This window comes from Triturus cristatus, chromosome 6, assembly GCF_964204655.1.
Source record: "Triturus cristatus chromosome 6, aTriCri1.1, whole genome shotgun sequence".
NCBI classification, from domain to species: Eukaryota; Metazoa; Chordata; class Amphibia; order Caudata; family Salamandridae; genus Triturus; species Triturus cristatus.
Window position 1 is genome coordinate 786,916,523 of NC_140589.1, and position 17,636 is coordinate 786,934,158.

The 17,636-nt window shown below is 42.4% G+C and overlaps 1 protein-coding gene across 7 annotated transcripts in view; it reads left to right on the forward strand.

Moving 5' to 3' along the window:
- Positions 1 to 17,636, forward strand: part of CEP43 (centrosomal protein 43) — a 252,623-nt gene that overhangs the window by 156,882 nt on the left and 78,105 nt on the right. For 4 of the 7 annotated variants that reach the window (XM_085611361.1, XM_085611359.1, XM_085611360.1 and 1 more), the window contains one exon: positions 3,821 to 3,922. In XM_085611361.1, coding sequence (XP_085467487.1) covers positions 3,821 to 3,922 — 102 coding nt within the window. Of the gene's footprint in view, positions 1 to 3,820; positions 3,923 to 6,119; positions 6,180 to 17,636 lie in introns of all 7 variants that reach the window. The other 3 variants (XM_085611356.1, XM_085611357.1, XM_085611358.1) reach the window with 1 other exon arrangement.

Genomic DNA, 17,636 nt, shown 5'->3' on the forward strand with positions numbered 1-17,636 from the left:
GGCAAGCCCACTGCACAGGCAGTATTGAGGCCAGGCCAAAGAAAGAAAATGTGCCTTTTCACTCCCTCCCTCCTCTTCCTTCTCCTCATTATCTGCTGCAGGGACGCAGCCTAGTTCCTTCCTGTCGGAACACAAGGAGTCCATAGGAGGACGGGGTCTCCTTTATATAAGCCCCTGCAGGGCTATTACTTCAGACCTATGGGTCTTGTAAATTGTGGAAAGGGGATATGTCCTACCCTTTCATAGGCGCTCCTAAAATGTGCAGCAGCATTGGTACTGGATTACAACAGGGTAAGGGGTGCTACCAAAGAAGACGACAGTCCTCACCCAATCCTCCACCTCTGGATTCTACACTGGTTCCTCAAAAAAGGAGAAGTTAAAATGCTGCCCCTAGCTCAGGTCCTGCTTAAGCTAGAAGCAGAGAACTGGAGCGTATCTGTCGACCTGCAGGATGCTTATTATCATAATCCCTATTCTACAGTCACACAAGAAGTACCTTCGCTTTATGGTGCAGTTCAAACACTACCAGTTTGCTCTCCTACTGTTTGGTCTGACTTGCGCATTTCGATTCTTCATGAAGCCGACTGAGGTGATTGTAGCCATCTCAGACGAGTAGAAGTACCTGAATTCCCTTACCTTAATGACTGGCTCATCAAGGCCAACTCTCCAGAGATGGTGTCATGTCACCTGCAGATGACTGCCAAGTTGCTGTTCGATCCTGGTTTTTCGATTAACAAGCCCAAATCCCATTTAGTTGTCTCTCGGCGCATCCTGTTCTTAGAGACAGTACTGGACACTACATCAAGTCGAGCCTTTACCCCTCCACAGAGTATTCAGGACATTCATATTAGGAGTCTGATGTTTCAGAATGGAGCGCACATGCCATTTCTGATGGTCTTATGACTCCTCGTCTGCTAGCTTTCTTCGTTCTGTTGGTCACTCATGCACGCTGGCATATGAGGGTCCTGTAGTGGTTCCTCTGCAGGCAGTGATTCCAACACAGCGGTGTTCTTCAGAGCTCTGTTATGATGTGCAAGGACTCTGCAGAGCATTGAAGTGGTGGAGTGTAGAACGCAATCTGTCTTTGGGGTGAGGGGGGCTTCCAACCCCCACAAACACTGGTTTTAGTTATCACAGATGAGTCCACTCTAGGGTTGAGGAGTTGGAGATCAGAGGCCACTGGTCTCCACAATGACTTCCTCTCTTCCCTCGCAGCCAGCCTGTCCAGACCTTGATGGACAATATGACCACACTATGGTACATCAACAAGCTGGGGTGAGTAGGGTCGTATCTTCTCGGCTAAGAAGCACTGTGACTCTGGTGCTGGGCTCATGACCATTTGATCTGGTGTATAGCTAACCACCTAGCTGGTGTCCTCCATGTTCGAGCGGACAATCCCAGTTGGTATTACCCTGCTGATCACAAGTCGTTCATCTGCAGGTGGTTCAATATCTGTTTAGCCTCTGGGCCTCTCCAGCTGTGGACCTCTTTGCCACTGATGAGAAACCCTCACTACCTGAAATTTTATGCCCTCCAGTATCCACTGCAGGGAGCTTTGGCGGACACGTTTCATTTGACGTGGAACTTTCCACTTCACCATGCGTTTACTTCTATACCCTTAATTCCTCTGGTCTTAAGGAAGATTCTCCTCGACAGTGTCCAAGTCATACTAATAGTCCCAGAGTAGCATGAATAGTGTGTCATGCAGACCTGATGTACCTCCCCCTATGACCCCGTACCCCCACTCAGTCTCCCTCACAGGGTAGAGCTCCACTCGCTATCTCAGGGGCACCACCTTCATGCCTGGTGACTGAGCTTCATTACCTGAATTCTTTTCCTTTATCTTCTGAAGTGGTGGATGTCATCTTATGTGCCTGCAGACATTCTGCCAGAATGGTTGTGTATTCAGGGAGATGGAATAGGTTTAAGTGGTGTGCAGACACATCTGTAGACGCTCTCCAGGCCCACCTGTTTGACATCCTGCTCTTCGTCTTGCCTTTAGATCAACAAATGTACACAGTTGGCACTGTTATGGGCTACCTGTTGACTTTATCAGTGTTTCTCTGTCTTTATGACCAACCATTCTACAAATCACTTGTAGTTATGCAGTTTCTGATAGGTCTCATAAACAAGTTTCCCACATCACCATTTAAAATGCCTCAATGGGTCCCTAATCTTGTTCTCATGTTTTTGGTGGATTCTCTGTTTGAACCATCGCAGAGTAGCCCTTTGCAGCTGCTTACTTTTAAAACATGTTTTCTCATCACCATCATATCAGCTAGACGTGAGTGATTTGCATGCATTTTGCATTAAACCTCAGTTCGATTCTTTTTATCTTGACAATCTGGTTCTCAGATACAGGGTACCTTCCTGCCAAAAGTGAAAAAGTTGGTTACCCTATTTTACCTTGATCAAACCATTACCCCACTGAATTTCTCCCACATCCCATGTAGGGAGAAAAAGGTTCTATAGACAAGACCACTAGAAAATGAAAGACAAGGCAGCACACAAGATGACATGATTAAGGTGGATCATCTTGTGAATCAAAATGTGCTTTGCCTTGGCTCACAAGGATCCTCTTGAGGGTATGAAGGCTCATTCTACTAGGGCCAAGTCTTTTACCTCTACACTGATGAGAGATGCGCCAGTGGCAGAAATCTACAAGGTGGTGAACTTGACCTCTCGCCACACTTTTGCAAAGCATTACTGCTTGGATTCTGAAGAGCAGGGGGAAGACTATTCCACCAGCTCGACCTTTAACGACTTTTGTTGTGACCAGTCATTCATCTACCTCCTGGTTTGGTTCAGCTTCGAGAGTCGATTAAAAAGGGAAGGAATCTACAGGTAGAAGTATCCATCAGAAGAAACAGTGGCTTACCTTCAGTAACCATCTTTCTGGTGTATACTTTGTCTACCTGCAGATTCCTCATAAGCCCTCTTGCCTCCCCGTTGCATGGCTGGTTATTAGACGAGTCCTCTTCTTAAGGGTCACGTTTATATTCTTGTGTATAATTAAATACTTTCATGAACTACACCTGCCAATATGATGTCATTTTCATCTGTCTGCCTTGAAGGCATGCTAAAAATGGATGGGAAAATGGCGCCAATATGCCAACAGGTATCCTTTATAACTCCGGTGTTGTCACAGGAATGTCACTTCCGGCGCCAAAGTGGAGAAAACCCTGAAGAGCGATTGGAAAAGTTTGTGTATTCAGTCTAACGCCTGGAAAATTCAGAAGGTGAGGAATCTGCAAGTAGAGTATCAGCCAGAAAGATCATAATCTAAGGTAAGTAACTATTTCTTTGCAATATTGATGTTGGAAAAGTAAAAGAACATGTCTACTTGATTTGTGGGTCCTTTTTCCAGTCGTATGATGCATATGGAAAATGCCAGCTTCAAATTACTCCGAAATTACCTTCTCACATCTCAGTGATAACCTTTTAAAACCAAAGTGTGATATGTTCCACATATTGATAGCATTCACAAGTAGTTAATGTAGGATTTTAGTCTCCCTTGACTTCAAGGAAACATCATTTTAATCCATTGGTACAGCCAATTTGTAAGCCGTGTTATCCTGAAGAGTTGCAGTTTAACTAGTAACTAAGTACACACTGGTTATAAGGTTATTCCATGACTGAAATGTTTTAATTTACATACTTGGTTCCTCTATTGCTTAGGGATATTGGTGCCAAATCTCAGTGTACTGCTAAATCAAGCAATGACTTTTAGAATGTTTAAAATTTACTATGGATGTGTGTTTTTTTATCAATGCAAAAAAGGTGTCAAGCCTCTGCTTTTGCCCACTGTTTTGGCCATTAGGTCACCCAGGACACAGCTGACATAGCACCATCCCCCTGGAGGTTTACTGATGGGAAGCCGAGCATACAGAGTGCACCTACCACACACACTGGAACGAGCAAGGTAAGCCTTTTGGTGATTGTTCTTTGCATGTATGTTTTGCAAACAAACACTTTGGCCATGTTTCTTTATCAGAAAGATTTCAGCCACATTAGAACATAGATTGGCAGAGCCAGGAGATTGTCGATATTTAACTTATTATGTTCTGGAAAGAGAAGGCTGACTACTATCCCTCATATGGGCAACATTATTAAGATTTGTCTTTAAATGGCATCGCCTGGATGTCTTAAAAGGGTTTGAAAGAATACTTGTAGATATAAAAACAAATGGGTTAGTCGTTTCCTGCAGGGAGGTGTTACATTTTTTACCTCTCCCTCTGTTATTTGTCTGTGGAGGAAGCTATTAACATCTTGCGTAAAAGGATGCTGTTCTGTGCTTGTATACATTATCGAAGTTGTGAATTCATCCCCTTATGTGGTCTTCTCCTTCCAGTACCTCTATGCACTGGGCACTTTGTTCAACATTGTGATAGTGGCTTACTACTTTTAATGGAGGGTCCAGTTCTTTGAAAATTCCCTCTTCTTCTGATTACACAGTCATTTAGAGCTATATTTGAGTAATACTTTATGGTGGATACCCATTGAGTAATACTTGATGGTGGAGGCTTCTATTCGGGTATTCCTTAAGAATTATTCAGGAGGCATCCAACAGCAAGTAATCCTCAAACATAGCGTTAAAGGCTCTGAAAGAACCGCTTTTTGTTTGGCTAAATATAAGCACCCAGGTTTCTAGAACTACAGTGCGACCTTCTTTATGCAACCGTAGTTTGACAATGAAGGATGATTAATCTAGAAAAAGATGACTTTAGCAACCTCCGCTGTTCATCTTGTAGGGCAATGGTAAATCTAGAGGATCTTTTGAATTGTTTCCTGACTATTGGCTCAATGCCTGCACCAAATGGAATCTGGGCATTGTCCCTAACTAGATTGCATTTGGTGTATGTAGGTCCTTTGCCTGTTGCTGGAAGACAATACAACTCCTCCTATGTATTTGCTCATTCATTTATTTAGTAATTGGTTTGTACTGGTCAGGAGATATGAACATGGCACATTAATTTGGAACTGAAAGCTGTTGAGCCACCTAAAAAAATATTTATATGAATTTGAACCTTTGATCCACGACTGGTGCAAAGGCCATTAGCTCTTTTGGGAAAGTGACATTTCACCTTCCTCCCCTGGCAGCAGGCTGTATTCAGTGTTTTTACAAGGAATATGATGCTCTCTCACTGCTGGTGACTGGAAGCTACTGGCAATCATATCCTGCCTATTTTGAGTGATTTCAAATGCCATTACAGTGAAGTGTGGATGTAATTCTTGAGAATGTCTTTCAGAATATTATTTACAGTCTCATGGTGCCTCTGAAACTGCTTTCGGAGAGTATATAAATAACGTATCAGTTCTCTGGTTGGTGTGTCTTTTTTTTGTAAGTTTTTTTTACAAAGTTGACTTTGTTAATTATGTGGTTTAAGTTCTTATGAAAACTACCACATAATGGAAACTATTGACCAGTGCAGTGAGTCCACAGCATATGGTGACTATGTCCCCATTCAGGTTAACCTATTTGATATGGGTTGTATAGATTTCAGCTACGTTTCAGAACACTTTTACCCTGAGCCATAGTTGTGGATCAATTCTGTGCTGTAAGATTAAATAGTAACCATGTGAACTACTTCTCCAACCTGTTTATATAAAAATGTTGATTATAAAGTTCCTTGGAGCAGTGCCCTAAATATACTGTAGCTGAACTCTACTCTTGTTATAGTTAACACCATCCCAAAACATGTACATATACAACTCTATCCTATTCGGAGCTGTGAATTTGGTTCATACATCTAATGTAAGCCTAAATGATCCCAAAAGCAGTTTACTGATGAAAAGCGAGCAACAATGTATTTTAATGCAGCTGGTAAACTGGCTGCCCAAACTAAAAAAAACATTTTAATTTCCAAACCCAGTTCCAGTCTCCACAGGGTTTAAATGTTGGAAGATGGGCAACTTTGTAATAACCTTGATAACAAGTGTGAACCACTGTTTATTTAGTCATCTGAAAGCAGATGAGGTCATGCTTCTTTTCTGAAACCCAAGTAAGATGGACATAAATTCTTCCTCGTTTCCCTTTTCCTTTACAAATGGTGTTCCCAATCTAGTTAGCTTTTCTGTTTTGTGGTAAACATTCTTGTTATTTCTGTTCTCGTGCTCAGATACCAAGGTATAAAGGACTTCATAAACATGCAGGGAGCAGTAAGAAGGCTGGTGAACAGGTAACCTGCATGGGAACAGAAAGGCTGAGCTGGAGCTTTTGGACTTCCTAATGGGCATCAGTGGGCAGCTAACATGACAAAAATTATGGCAGGCAACTATGGGAGAACACTAAAGTGTGTGTGACACCAACAGCCTTTATTAAAAAAAGAAAAAAACACAAAATTTAGTTATTTGGCATTCCATACTCTGCCCTTACAGGGATCATTATCCATATATACATATAATTATTTACATTTTCTTTGGTAGATTGAAAGAAAATTAGATATTTTTCGTTATTTTTATTTTTTTGCTGGAGGCTTGCTTTGCACACATAAAATTGTGATGTGATATAGTAATGTCAGTTCCTGCAATCAATTAAATGATTGCTAATTTGAGTTTGTCACTAGTGGTCCATAGGTCGTCTTTCGAATGCAGTGCCTGAAACTCCCAGTAACAGGCCCCATGTTCCATGTGAGCATGTATTATTAGTAATATAATTGACAAATGTGCAGGATGGATGATTGGATATGTTTTCTTCTACTAATGACTATTAGATTAATGTTACATAATAATGTGATTGTTTAAATAGAGTTGTAGGTCTGTCGTACCCCAACATTGCAAAATAGACAGTGAAAAGTTGTAGTGAGCTCCACCTCCTTTGAAATTGCTTGACCCTACCTGTCCATTTTGAGTTGTGAAGTCACATCTGTCAAAAACGGTGTTGCTAAGCCTGTGTAGATAGTTAGTAGATTGAAAATGGAATGACCAACTGGAACCGTAGAGCAGAATATCTATCTCCTAAATGATGAAGAGAAGCAGATCTCCTCGTTAAATAGAAAGAGGCAATTCAGCTGAATTAGATTCTTTCACGTGTGCTCCTTCGGGTGCTTAGATTGCACGCTGGGACTAACTAGAAACAATTTTTATTAAAATGTATGTACCTTTGTAAAATCCTATTATGATCCCTGTTTGGGTAGCACCTCATAAACATACCTTAGTGTTTTCCCATGGTGGGGTTTTCTGGTTTTTTCTCATTTGATTATCCTGCTTTCTTTAGACATCTAACAACCATTTCCTGTTTCAAGGGTAGCATCAAGAAAATAATGGGGCACCAGACGGGTAGTTATTCATTTATGCCCTAATGTAATCATCTAACATTACTTATACTGAATGTCATGCTTGCTACAAAAACTTAATCCGGTGCAGGATTTCAAATGGGAGTGCTGCTAACATTCTGGCCAGTGCAATTTAAAAGCCTGTGAATAAAGCACCAATATGTTTGAAGTAATTGAGTATGTTTCTACTCCGAATACAAGTACAGCAGAGACATGTTTTATCTTCTGCCTAATTAAAATTGTTTTACATTGCTTATTGTGAATTATCATGCTAAAATATAAATCTATATATATATTATATTTCACAGAAAAAAACAAAGATTACAGGGAATTTATAGTTGGGCTCAGATCATACACACACAAAACCATAGAACCTCAGCCCTTCTAGCTACCTGAGCTTACTATAACTTATGCCTCCACAGTGCACTACTTATGACCTCACATACTCATCACTCATGACATGATCATGACCTCATTCATGACATCATCCAGTGATTGTGACTGTTTTATAGAAGTTTGAGTGTGAAACATATATACTAAGGCACTACAACAGTAAAATTTGTATACTTTGTGTACTACTGAGTGATACTATTTCTAACCTATATTATGTGAACGGCTGTGTGACTGTGTGTATCGAGAGTGAGTGGGTATGTGAGTGGCTTTATGGGTATGTTAGTGGCTGTATAGGTGAATAAGTAGGTATGTGAGTAGCTGTATGGGTGAATGTGTGTGTGTGTGTGTGAGTAGCTGTATGGGTTAGTGAGTGGCGCTATGGATGAGTAGGTGTGTGTGAGTTATATGGGTGTGTGAGTGGGTGTAGGAGTGATTGTGTGAGTGGATGTGTAACTGGTTGTGTGGATGGTGTTGTCAGTGATGTGCACTTTGTAAAACCCGTAGAAAAACATTCTTGCTCCCTCTCCTGGGATCACATAGCCCTTGCTCATATCAACAAGGCTTTAGATTTTTGCTTTCCCTTAAATCTCCTGAAGTATGTTATGCTGTTAACTTATACGGAGGTCCTTTTTTATTAGGAAGCATTATGGCCATGCGTATTTCCTATAACATTGAGGAAACTGCTTTTTTATTGTTGCAAACTTTGCATTAACAAACTCTTCACTTGTTTTCAATTTTTCAACCTCCTTTCAAATTTTAAACCAAACTTATTACTGTCCCTCTTGATATTGAACAACTCATTGTCAGCTATGAGGATATTGCTATTCCATCATTGCAATGTCTGTATCATAAATTAAATTTTAGTATAACATTTTGCAATAATGCACATCACACTTTTAATTGAATGTTTGTCCCTTTTCCATAATTCTGAACACAATTTATTACTGTCTCTTTTGAAATTGAACAATCTGTTAACATAAATTCTATTATCAGGTTTTAATAATTATTTAAGCTTCTTGAAATTTTATAAACTATTGTGAGCTCTAAAAAGTTGGGCTTTTTCTATGGAGAAAAAACATGTCTAACTGTTGTCCTCAGGATATCAATGAAACTGCTGATCTATCAATGTATTTTTTATGTACAATGTAGGATTTTTTTATAAACTATGCTTTTATGATTTTTATAAATCAAATAGAGTTCTTTGACTTGACTTGGTGTCATTTGAGATGGCATCAGTGATGTCACTGACCATATCATGAGTGATGTAATATGTGAGGTCATAAGCGGTACATTGTACATTGTGGGGACATAAGTGATAGCTAGCTTAGGTAACTAGAACTGCTGAATTTCTATGGTTTTTTGTGTTTATAATCCAAGCCTAACTATAATGTCCCTGTAGCCTTTGTTTTTTTCCAGTGAATTCAAAGGTTTATGTCCCTGTAATGTTAAGTATTTCAAGTTAATTTCTAGGGTTTATTTTTAGTACGAAGTATACTGCAATTCATTCTGCTTTTTAATTTAGTAATTTTTTTTTAAACTGTAGATTTACTTTTAATAAATATTCTTTATATACGTTTTAAAAGGTAAAAATGCGATATGTTCTAGATGTAAAATATATAATATATTTGCACCTTATATACACTTTTTATATACATTTACTTTTTAAAAGTACACCCCAATTAACATATCTGTGAAATGTCTTTGCTGTTTTCCAATTTTTATCTCAGTATCAGCTAGAATCTTTTGTCAGTGAAAATCTGAAGTCCGAAGTTTAGGAATGGTATACAAGTACAATGGAACCATTAATGGCAACCATTCCCACTCTGCTTTAAGTGCTACTGATGTTGTAATCAAATCACAACCTTCCTTTCATATTTTACTTTTGTTATACCACTTCTGAATTGGTAGTGTTTTTTAACCCTTTGCAAGACTCCTATTTGGAAGATCAGTTTGGTAGTGACTTTCAGCGAATTCACAAATCTGCTGCAGTTGCTCAGCACAAGCCCCTCCCCCCCCCCCCACACCCGTCCCCCACCCCTGTAACATCACGGAGGATTTGTGAATACACACAGGAGCCCATAACACCACTTAACAATCCACTGTTAAAGCATAGTATTTATAGCTTACTTTCTAAAAACTACTAAATTAAAACCCAAACAGTTCCTAATGAGCAATATTTCCATACCACTATGCTGCTCAGATTTACAATCCCCCAGCACTTTGGGCCTCCTTTCCATAGAAGCCATGTTTGGAACACTGACTGCTAGCAATAGATCAAAAGTCCACAACCCTTTCTGTGAGCACCATGCTACCTTCACATTGAACTGAACTGTAGCAGGTGTGGTTGACTGTTTGGAATATCAAGTGCATCATAAGCAGCATAAGATTTTTAACATTTTTCGTGACCTAATTGCAGAAGTAATTTCTTTTTTCTCAAGATTACTACCTACTTTTAGCTGCCTGCAATTAACAGCATCCAAACTAATATGTTCTTTTTTCATTTAGGCACTGTCCTCCATTTTAACTGCCTTTTCATTTTGAACACTGTCTCATTCAGCGGCAGTCTTCTCTTGTGAGCTACTCCAGTTTACCTCCAAAATGGCTAGAATGTGGATTTTGGGCCATAGTTTTGTGTTTGGGGCCAGAGAGAGTGCTTGAAAGAGTGGCATTGACAGGGACATGGGTTCACCTAATGTATACATTACTTGACTTGGCCAGAAAGTGGCATCAATTACTACCTTTGGTTGACAGCATTGTGGATTGTCAACATCCAGACCTCATGATTGTGCACTGTGGTGGAAATTACCTAGGCACAATTGCTGGGGTTGGGCTGAAAATCATAATGAAGGATACCTTTGGTAAATTAATGGCACTTTCCCCACACACTGCCTTGGTGTTCTCCAACATTTGCAGAGGCAGAAGTATTCAAACAAATTCTGTCCACAGATAGACAAATCCAGGAAACATGTCAGTAAAACTGTTTCAGCTTTCCTTCAGAGACCACAACAATGACTCTATACAACAACAATTTACGCTTTGATATGGACAGTATATATGGAAATTATGTAGTTCATTTCACAGAGAAAAGCAACGGGGTGTTCCTCAACAACATGAAAGACTGCATCCTCTTTTATGTGTAGTTATTATCTGCACACCATAAACACATAGGCTTTTTTTAGAGCCACCCTATTTCCGAAGCACTGGTTCATCTTTTTAAACCAAAAGCACACATTTAGGATTTGTTTGTACAGGTTTGTGAGTGGATGTGTGACTGTGTGTGGGTGTGTGAATGCCTCTGAGGATCTTGTGAGTGGGTCTGTGAGTGAGTGTGCAAGTGCTTGTGAAAGTCTGTAAGTGGGTGTTTAAATGGCTGCATGGGTCTCTGAGTCGGTATATGATTGCCTGCATAGGTTTGTGCGTGGGTGTGAGAGTGCCTGCATGGATCTATGAGTGGGCCTCTGAATGCCTTTGAGTGGATTTGTTAGTGCCTGCATGGATATGTGAGTTAATGTATGAGTGCCTGTGTGGCTCTCTGAGTGGCTCTGTGACTGCATGTGTGATTCAGTGAGAGCCTGTGTGGGTCTATGAGTGCATGTGTTACTTCCTGTGTAGGACTCTGAGTGGGTATGAAAGTGCCAGCATATAATTGTGAGTGGATGTGTGACTGCCTCTGTGGGTCTGTGAGTGGTGTGAGAATGCCTCTATGGTTCTGTAAGTAGATGTGTAAGTGGATGCACAGGACTGTGAGTGGGTGTGAGTACCTGCATCGATCTGTGAATGGGTCTGTGAGTATCTGTGTGGGTGTGTGAGTAGGTTTATCGGTGCCTGCATTGATCTTTTGAGTGGGCATGTGTGGCTCTGTCAGTGGGACTGTGAGTGCCTGTGTGGTTCTGTTAGTGCATATGAGAGTGCATGTGTGGGTCTGTGGGTGTGTGAGTGCCTGTATGGGTCTGTGAATGGGTGTGTGCGTTCCTGGGTTGGTCTGTGACTGGGTTTGAGGTGCTGCATGGGGTTTGTGAGTTGGTGTGTGGCTGCCTGTGTGGGACTCTGAGTGGGTGTGAAAGTGCCAGCATAGAACTATGAGTGGGTGTGCGAGTGCCTGTGCGGGTATGTAAGTTGATCTGTGAGTTGGTGTCAGTGCCTGCATAGGTCTGAGTAGATGACTGAGTACCTATGTGGGTCTGTGAGTGCTTGAGTGGCTTCTGTGAGTGGCTGTTTTAGTGTCTGTGTGGGTCTTTGAGTGGGTGGTGAGTGCCTACATGGGTATGAGAGTGAGTCTAATTGCCTGCATGGGTCTGTGAGTGGGTGTGTCAATGTCTGTGTTGATCTGTGAGTGGGTGTGTGAGTGCCTTTGTGGATCTTTGATTGGGTCTGAGAGTGCCAGTATGGCTCTGTGAGTGGGTGTGTGAATGCCTGCATTGGTCTGTGAGTGGGTGAGTGGGTGCATGATTGCCTGCGCGGAACTGTAAATGGGTGTGTGAGTACCAGTCTGGGTGTCTGAGTGGGCAGGAAAGTGTTTTTTTTTTTCATTTAAAGTGCGTCTAAATTCACCACTCTATCACAGATTTCCACTGGGGGACCGAATTCAGCCTCACAGGGGCATCCACAGATTCCTGAAGTGGAACCACCCCGATATAACTTAATTTGTACCCAAAATAGGTCCCTCTCACACTCCTCTAACACTCCCATTGGATCACGGTACCAATACCCTGACCCCTTTAATAATTTACCAGAAAAAGTTTAAGTCCCCTGGACAGTTCAACGATTCTTAAAATGGTGGCTACAACCTCCCGGTCAGGTTGTAGTAAGCCAGTCACAGTGTTGCTGGTGGCGCATTAATTTGCAGATCCACCACAGGAGATCCGCGGAGAGTTTGCGTCCCTAGAGATACAATTTTGTTTTTCCTTTAATAACTCCGAAACTACTGAACGGATTTGCACCAAGAGCTACCACCCTGCCAAATTTGGTGTAATTCAGTCCAGTAGTTCGGGCTGTAGTCGTGTTAAGAACCCCTATGGGAAGTTGTATGTATAATGCACATTTTATGACCCCCCGCCCCTTTTTCTCGGACCCCACTTTACGGATCACTCTGTAACTTTCCATTAAGAACTAGACATAGCGTGTGCACTTTTTTGGGAATATTTCGTTAACATCCGTCAAATACCACCAAAGTTATAAGCAAGTCTAAAAATACTTTTCCTATGGGAGCTAGGTCCTAACTAAAACTACCTACGGGCGACCGCCAGTAGGTAATATATGTGCAAAAAAGAAGCTGAGAACTCTGGGTAGTTGCCAAATTTAGGTGCAGAGCAGCTCCTGTATAGAGCATCCTATAATACTAGCGACACTCTGAATCTGCCCACCTCAAATGTCTGTTTTTGCAGGAAAGCTTTTAAGCATAGGATTAGCAAAGTGCATACATGCCAAGCTGTAAAGCGACAACAGCCTTTTACCACTTCAGACACAGTATTACAACTTTGGATAGGTAAAATACCATCCAAGCCCACCTTGAATGAACAAAGGCAACCCCTGACAAGTGCCTTGTCATCACTATAGCTCTCTAGGGACGTTCAGCTCTGTCCAGACACAAGGGAGTAACCAGTACAAGTCAAAACAATACCCTTATAGGCTTGGAGTGCTGCACAAGTAATGCAAAAAAGAATCAGAGAACTCTGGGTAGTTTCCAAATGTATTTGAGGAGCAGCTCCTGTATAGAGCATCCTACAAAACCAGCGACACTCTGAATTTTCTCACCTCAAGTGTCTGTTTTTACTGCAAAGTTTTTAAGCATGAGATTAGCACAGTGGCGTCCATGCTGAGCTAGAAAGGGACAAAGTATTTTGCTATTTCTATAACAAAGTCTTTAAGCATAGGATTAGCACAGTGCCATCCACACCAAGCTGTAAAACAACAGGTTATTCTCTTTATTCTTTCCCTTTCCCAGCAGGGCTCTGTTCTGGGCACCTTAAATGGTTATTAAAAGAAGAGATGCGGCTTCACCAACTGGACCTGAAAAGAACGTTGTTTTTCTACCTTAACCATACAAAATAAATTCTGGGTGGATGACTACCTCTTTATGGTATGTCAGAGCGAAGAAAGGAAAGGCTGTGCAGAAGCATAGCGTGTCCTGATGGATTGTGCTCTGAATTAAGATCTGATATGAATTGGCCAAGAAGCAACCCTCCTGAGACTTTGCGTACTCATTCCACCAGAGTCCAGCTCCAACCACTACATTACAGCGGCAGAGCGGCACTCCTCTGTCCCCTTCCAGCAGCCTCAAAACTAAAAAAATAAAAAGATAACAGAGGTTTATAATTGTTTTATTTTTCAGCAGTAACGAGTCTTGGGGGAGGGGCAGACAATGACGAGCTGTGAGGCTGGAGGGAAAATGGTGAGCAGCACTGTTGTCAATGTGCATGTGTGTTTAGCCGGCCATCTCAGGCCGGTCAAACACACATGCAAACTGAGCTGTCTCCAACCCGAGCTGCATTGCCGGATTGGAGACAGCAAAGCACAGACTTCCAATCTCCATGGGAGCGCAAATTTGTGGTGCTCAGGCCAATCATGCAGCTGCTTTCAAACATGAGAGCAGCCTCAGGATTGGCCACAGGGGAGCCTGTGCAGTGCAGCAGCATAAGACCACAGAGTTGGCGATACGGCGAGAGGCAGGTAAATGGATTTATTTGTATATGCTTTTATCTTCGGCCCCAACCTCCCAAGCCCCACCAGTCTGCTGTAATGCCGGCTGCCATTGCTGCATTAGCTCACTGAGTTCCGGTCCTGGACAACTGCACACGTTCACGTAACACTGCAGCCTCGACTGTCTGGTCCATAGGGATGGGCACTTTGCCCGTTCGGTCCTGCAGGACGTTGTGGTTTGAAATTGTTGCGAAAAATCCACTCCAGGGAGGTATTGCTTGGTTATGAATTCTAAGGCAAGAAGTTTTAATCAGATGACAAGTTACTTACCTTCGGTAACACCTTATCTGGTAGTGACTTTATCTAGCCACAGAATCCTTACCCACTCACCTTTCATTCCTCCTCTGCCTACAGATTTCTAGAGACAGGGCTGGTCCCCTTTCGGGCCCCTAGTTTTCCATACCAGTGATCAGTATTTTTCGTGGCTCCGCGCTCCTGGTGTAGAAAGTCATGAAAAGAAATTGACATCAGCGCGCTGGGGTGGCACCTATATAGGCACTGCGCACGTCACATCCTGCACGGGCTCTGCCATACGGAGTTGATCAGTGCCACCTACCGACGCACAGGGGTTCTACTCACGATACATTTTAGGATCCAGTCTGACACCTGGGGTAATTCTAAGATGAGAAATCTTCTGCTAAATCGAGTCTCTACCAGATAAGGCGTTACCTAGGGTAAGTAACCTGTTCTTTATTTCCATTTGAGTTTTACCTTGACTGTTACATTTCCCGTGATGCTTATAACCTCATCTGTCCCATATCAGTTTGTTAACTTTTTGTTCAAACCATAAAATCTCTTACAGTATTTTTTCACTGAATCTTTGCAGGTTTGTATTTGTAATTTTTGTTAATTTAATGACAGTTGACCATGACACTGTGAACTGTTGGATCATAAACTAAGGTTTTTTGAATGGTAATTGATTGTGATCATTATAACAAAACCGATAGTCTGTGAACTGGCACTTGTGGTTCATGAATCTTAGTTTATGGTGATTAGATTATGGTTGGATGATGGTATTTTCTACCCCTGTGGGGTGTGCCTCCAACCAGCAACTGGTGTGAAGCTGTGAGTAGCTTGTTCTGGCCAGGGGGTCTCCAAATGGTTCTGCAATTCATGGTTCATGAACCATGGTTCCATTTTAAAACTGCATAATTGCAGACTGGGATAAAAATCCTTGGCCAGTTAGATGAACCGCTCGTCACAAAATTGCCTTATTGGTTTGCAGTTCCAGAAGCTGCCCCCCCCAACCAAACTTCACAAACCTCTTTACAGATGTAATGCTAGTATTATATATCACTTTGCTGAGTTTGATCTTTTATTTCTTTAATAATACAAAAACTAATTAATTGATTCACACCAAATCACAAAAAGGACTTATTCTAAAACAACCTCTATTGTCATGCAAAGTTTGTTGTACATTTTTGCTCTAATAAAGAGCTCTAATAAAGATCAAAGATTTACATGCAGGATTCCCATACCCCCTTTACGGGTCATTCCCCCAACAGATTTGACCCCTATTGACAGACCATGCCAAATTTGAACTTGAGATCCAGTCCTCTGCCATGTAGCGTGCAGATTCATCAAATAGGTAAAAAGTCAGGAAAATTGAATTTCCTGACCTTTAAGGGTCTCTAACATAATGACAGAGGAACTTTAACTCATATAGTGTCGTATTCACTGGTCAGCAGGTAGTCTTCTTTTTTTAATTTATTTTCTTTAATTTACTTTTGCACATGCACTGAGAGTGCATGTGTCTGCAGTCTCTCATAAAACAATTACTTGGATGTTTTTCTCATATTTATTTACTAGGAATACTTCCTCAGTGCATCACTGCCGTCAGTAATAGCGATCAGGCCCCATACATCTCTGTTTAAAATCCTTACAAGTTCAAACATCTCTTAATAAAAAATAAAAAAACTGATAGTCAATACCTTGTTTCATCTGAAAACAATAGTTACCCTAGTAAGCTGTTGCTCAGATGTAGATTAATTCTCCCCCCCCGCTGTAAAGAACACATCACTGCTCTGCATGAAACACCTTGAGTGATTGGCCTCTTTATAAACACAGCTGACAACAAGCATTGACAAAGCCAACACGTTTTGCCTATGCAAAATCTATAGGGTTTGTCAATTTCTTGACAGAGGTACTTTTAACGGCGGCAACTTCCTCTGAACCCCTCCTGCCCTTCAATGAAGCCCTCATGAACATCCTTCTGGGCACTTGGTCCAAGCCCAGCACAGTTTCTCCTGTGGAACGGACGATTGCCTGCTACTACCGCCCGGCTGCGGGCGATTCCATTTTCCTCACCCAACACCCTTCCCCTGAGAGCTTGGTGGTCCAAGATTCTTCTTCCAAGGGCGCATTCCCTTCTGCACCCCCGGACAGGGAATCCAAGAAGCTGGATCATCTTTTAAAGCGCATGTTCACTTCCTCCAGCTTGGCACTGCGGTCCGTGAATACCGCGTGCCTCTTGGGCTGTTACACCCATACAGTCTGGGATTCGGCTGGGCAGGTGCTGCCTCAGTGCCCGGGCTGTTCTCTCCTAGGCAGTGGCGTATGGGAGAGACGCAGCCAAATTCATGATCAGATGTGAACCAGGCCTGGGGCGTTGTTCGCGGAGTTTCGGTATGCGGAACTCCCCGAAGTGACATAAAATCTCAGCGGAGTTCCACAAGTGGCAGAGTGTAGTGCGAACTGCCATTCGCGTTGGTCTTACTGCTGCTCGGGTAGAAATTCTACACGAGTGGCAGCTCGCTCTCGTGAACCTACCACTCGCAAGCAGGCAAAAAACTACACTGCACAACGCAGAGCGGAGTTTTCTGCTCACCCAGGCATAATGTGAACTGGATACCACCGACTCACTGGGCAGAAAGATTGCCACGTCGCTAGGCCTTCAGCGCTACGCCTGGTTGAGGATGTCTGATTTTTCAGGGGATGTTGAAGCGACCTTTCTGGACATGCCCTTCTATGGCCATCGCCTTTTTGGTGACAAGGCAGACACTGCGCTGGAGAGCTTCAAGGTTTCTCAGGCTATGGCCAGATCCTTAGGCCTCGCTGCGTCCTCCAGTCCACCTTTCGCCCCTTTTGTGGCTACGGAAGCGGCACCCCACCACGTCCGCCCCAGTCCGCACCACACAAGCTGCCCAGCCTCTGCGTGGCCGCAGACGTGGGGCCCACCGACACGGGTCAGTGAACCAGCGGGCAGCCCAGTCCACCCTTTGCACCCCGCAGCAGCCTCCAAACACTCCTAGTAAGACATTTCAGGCCCAT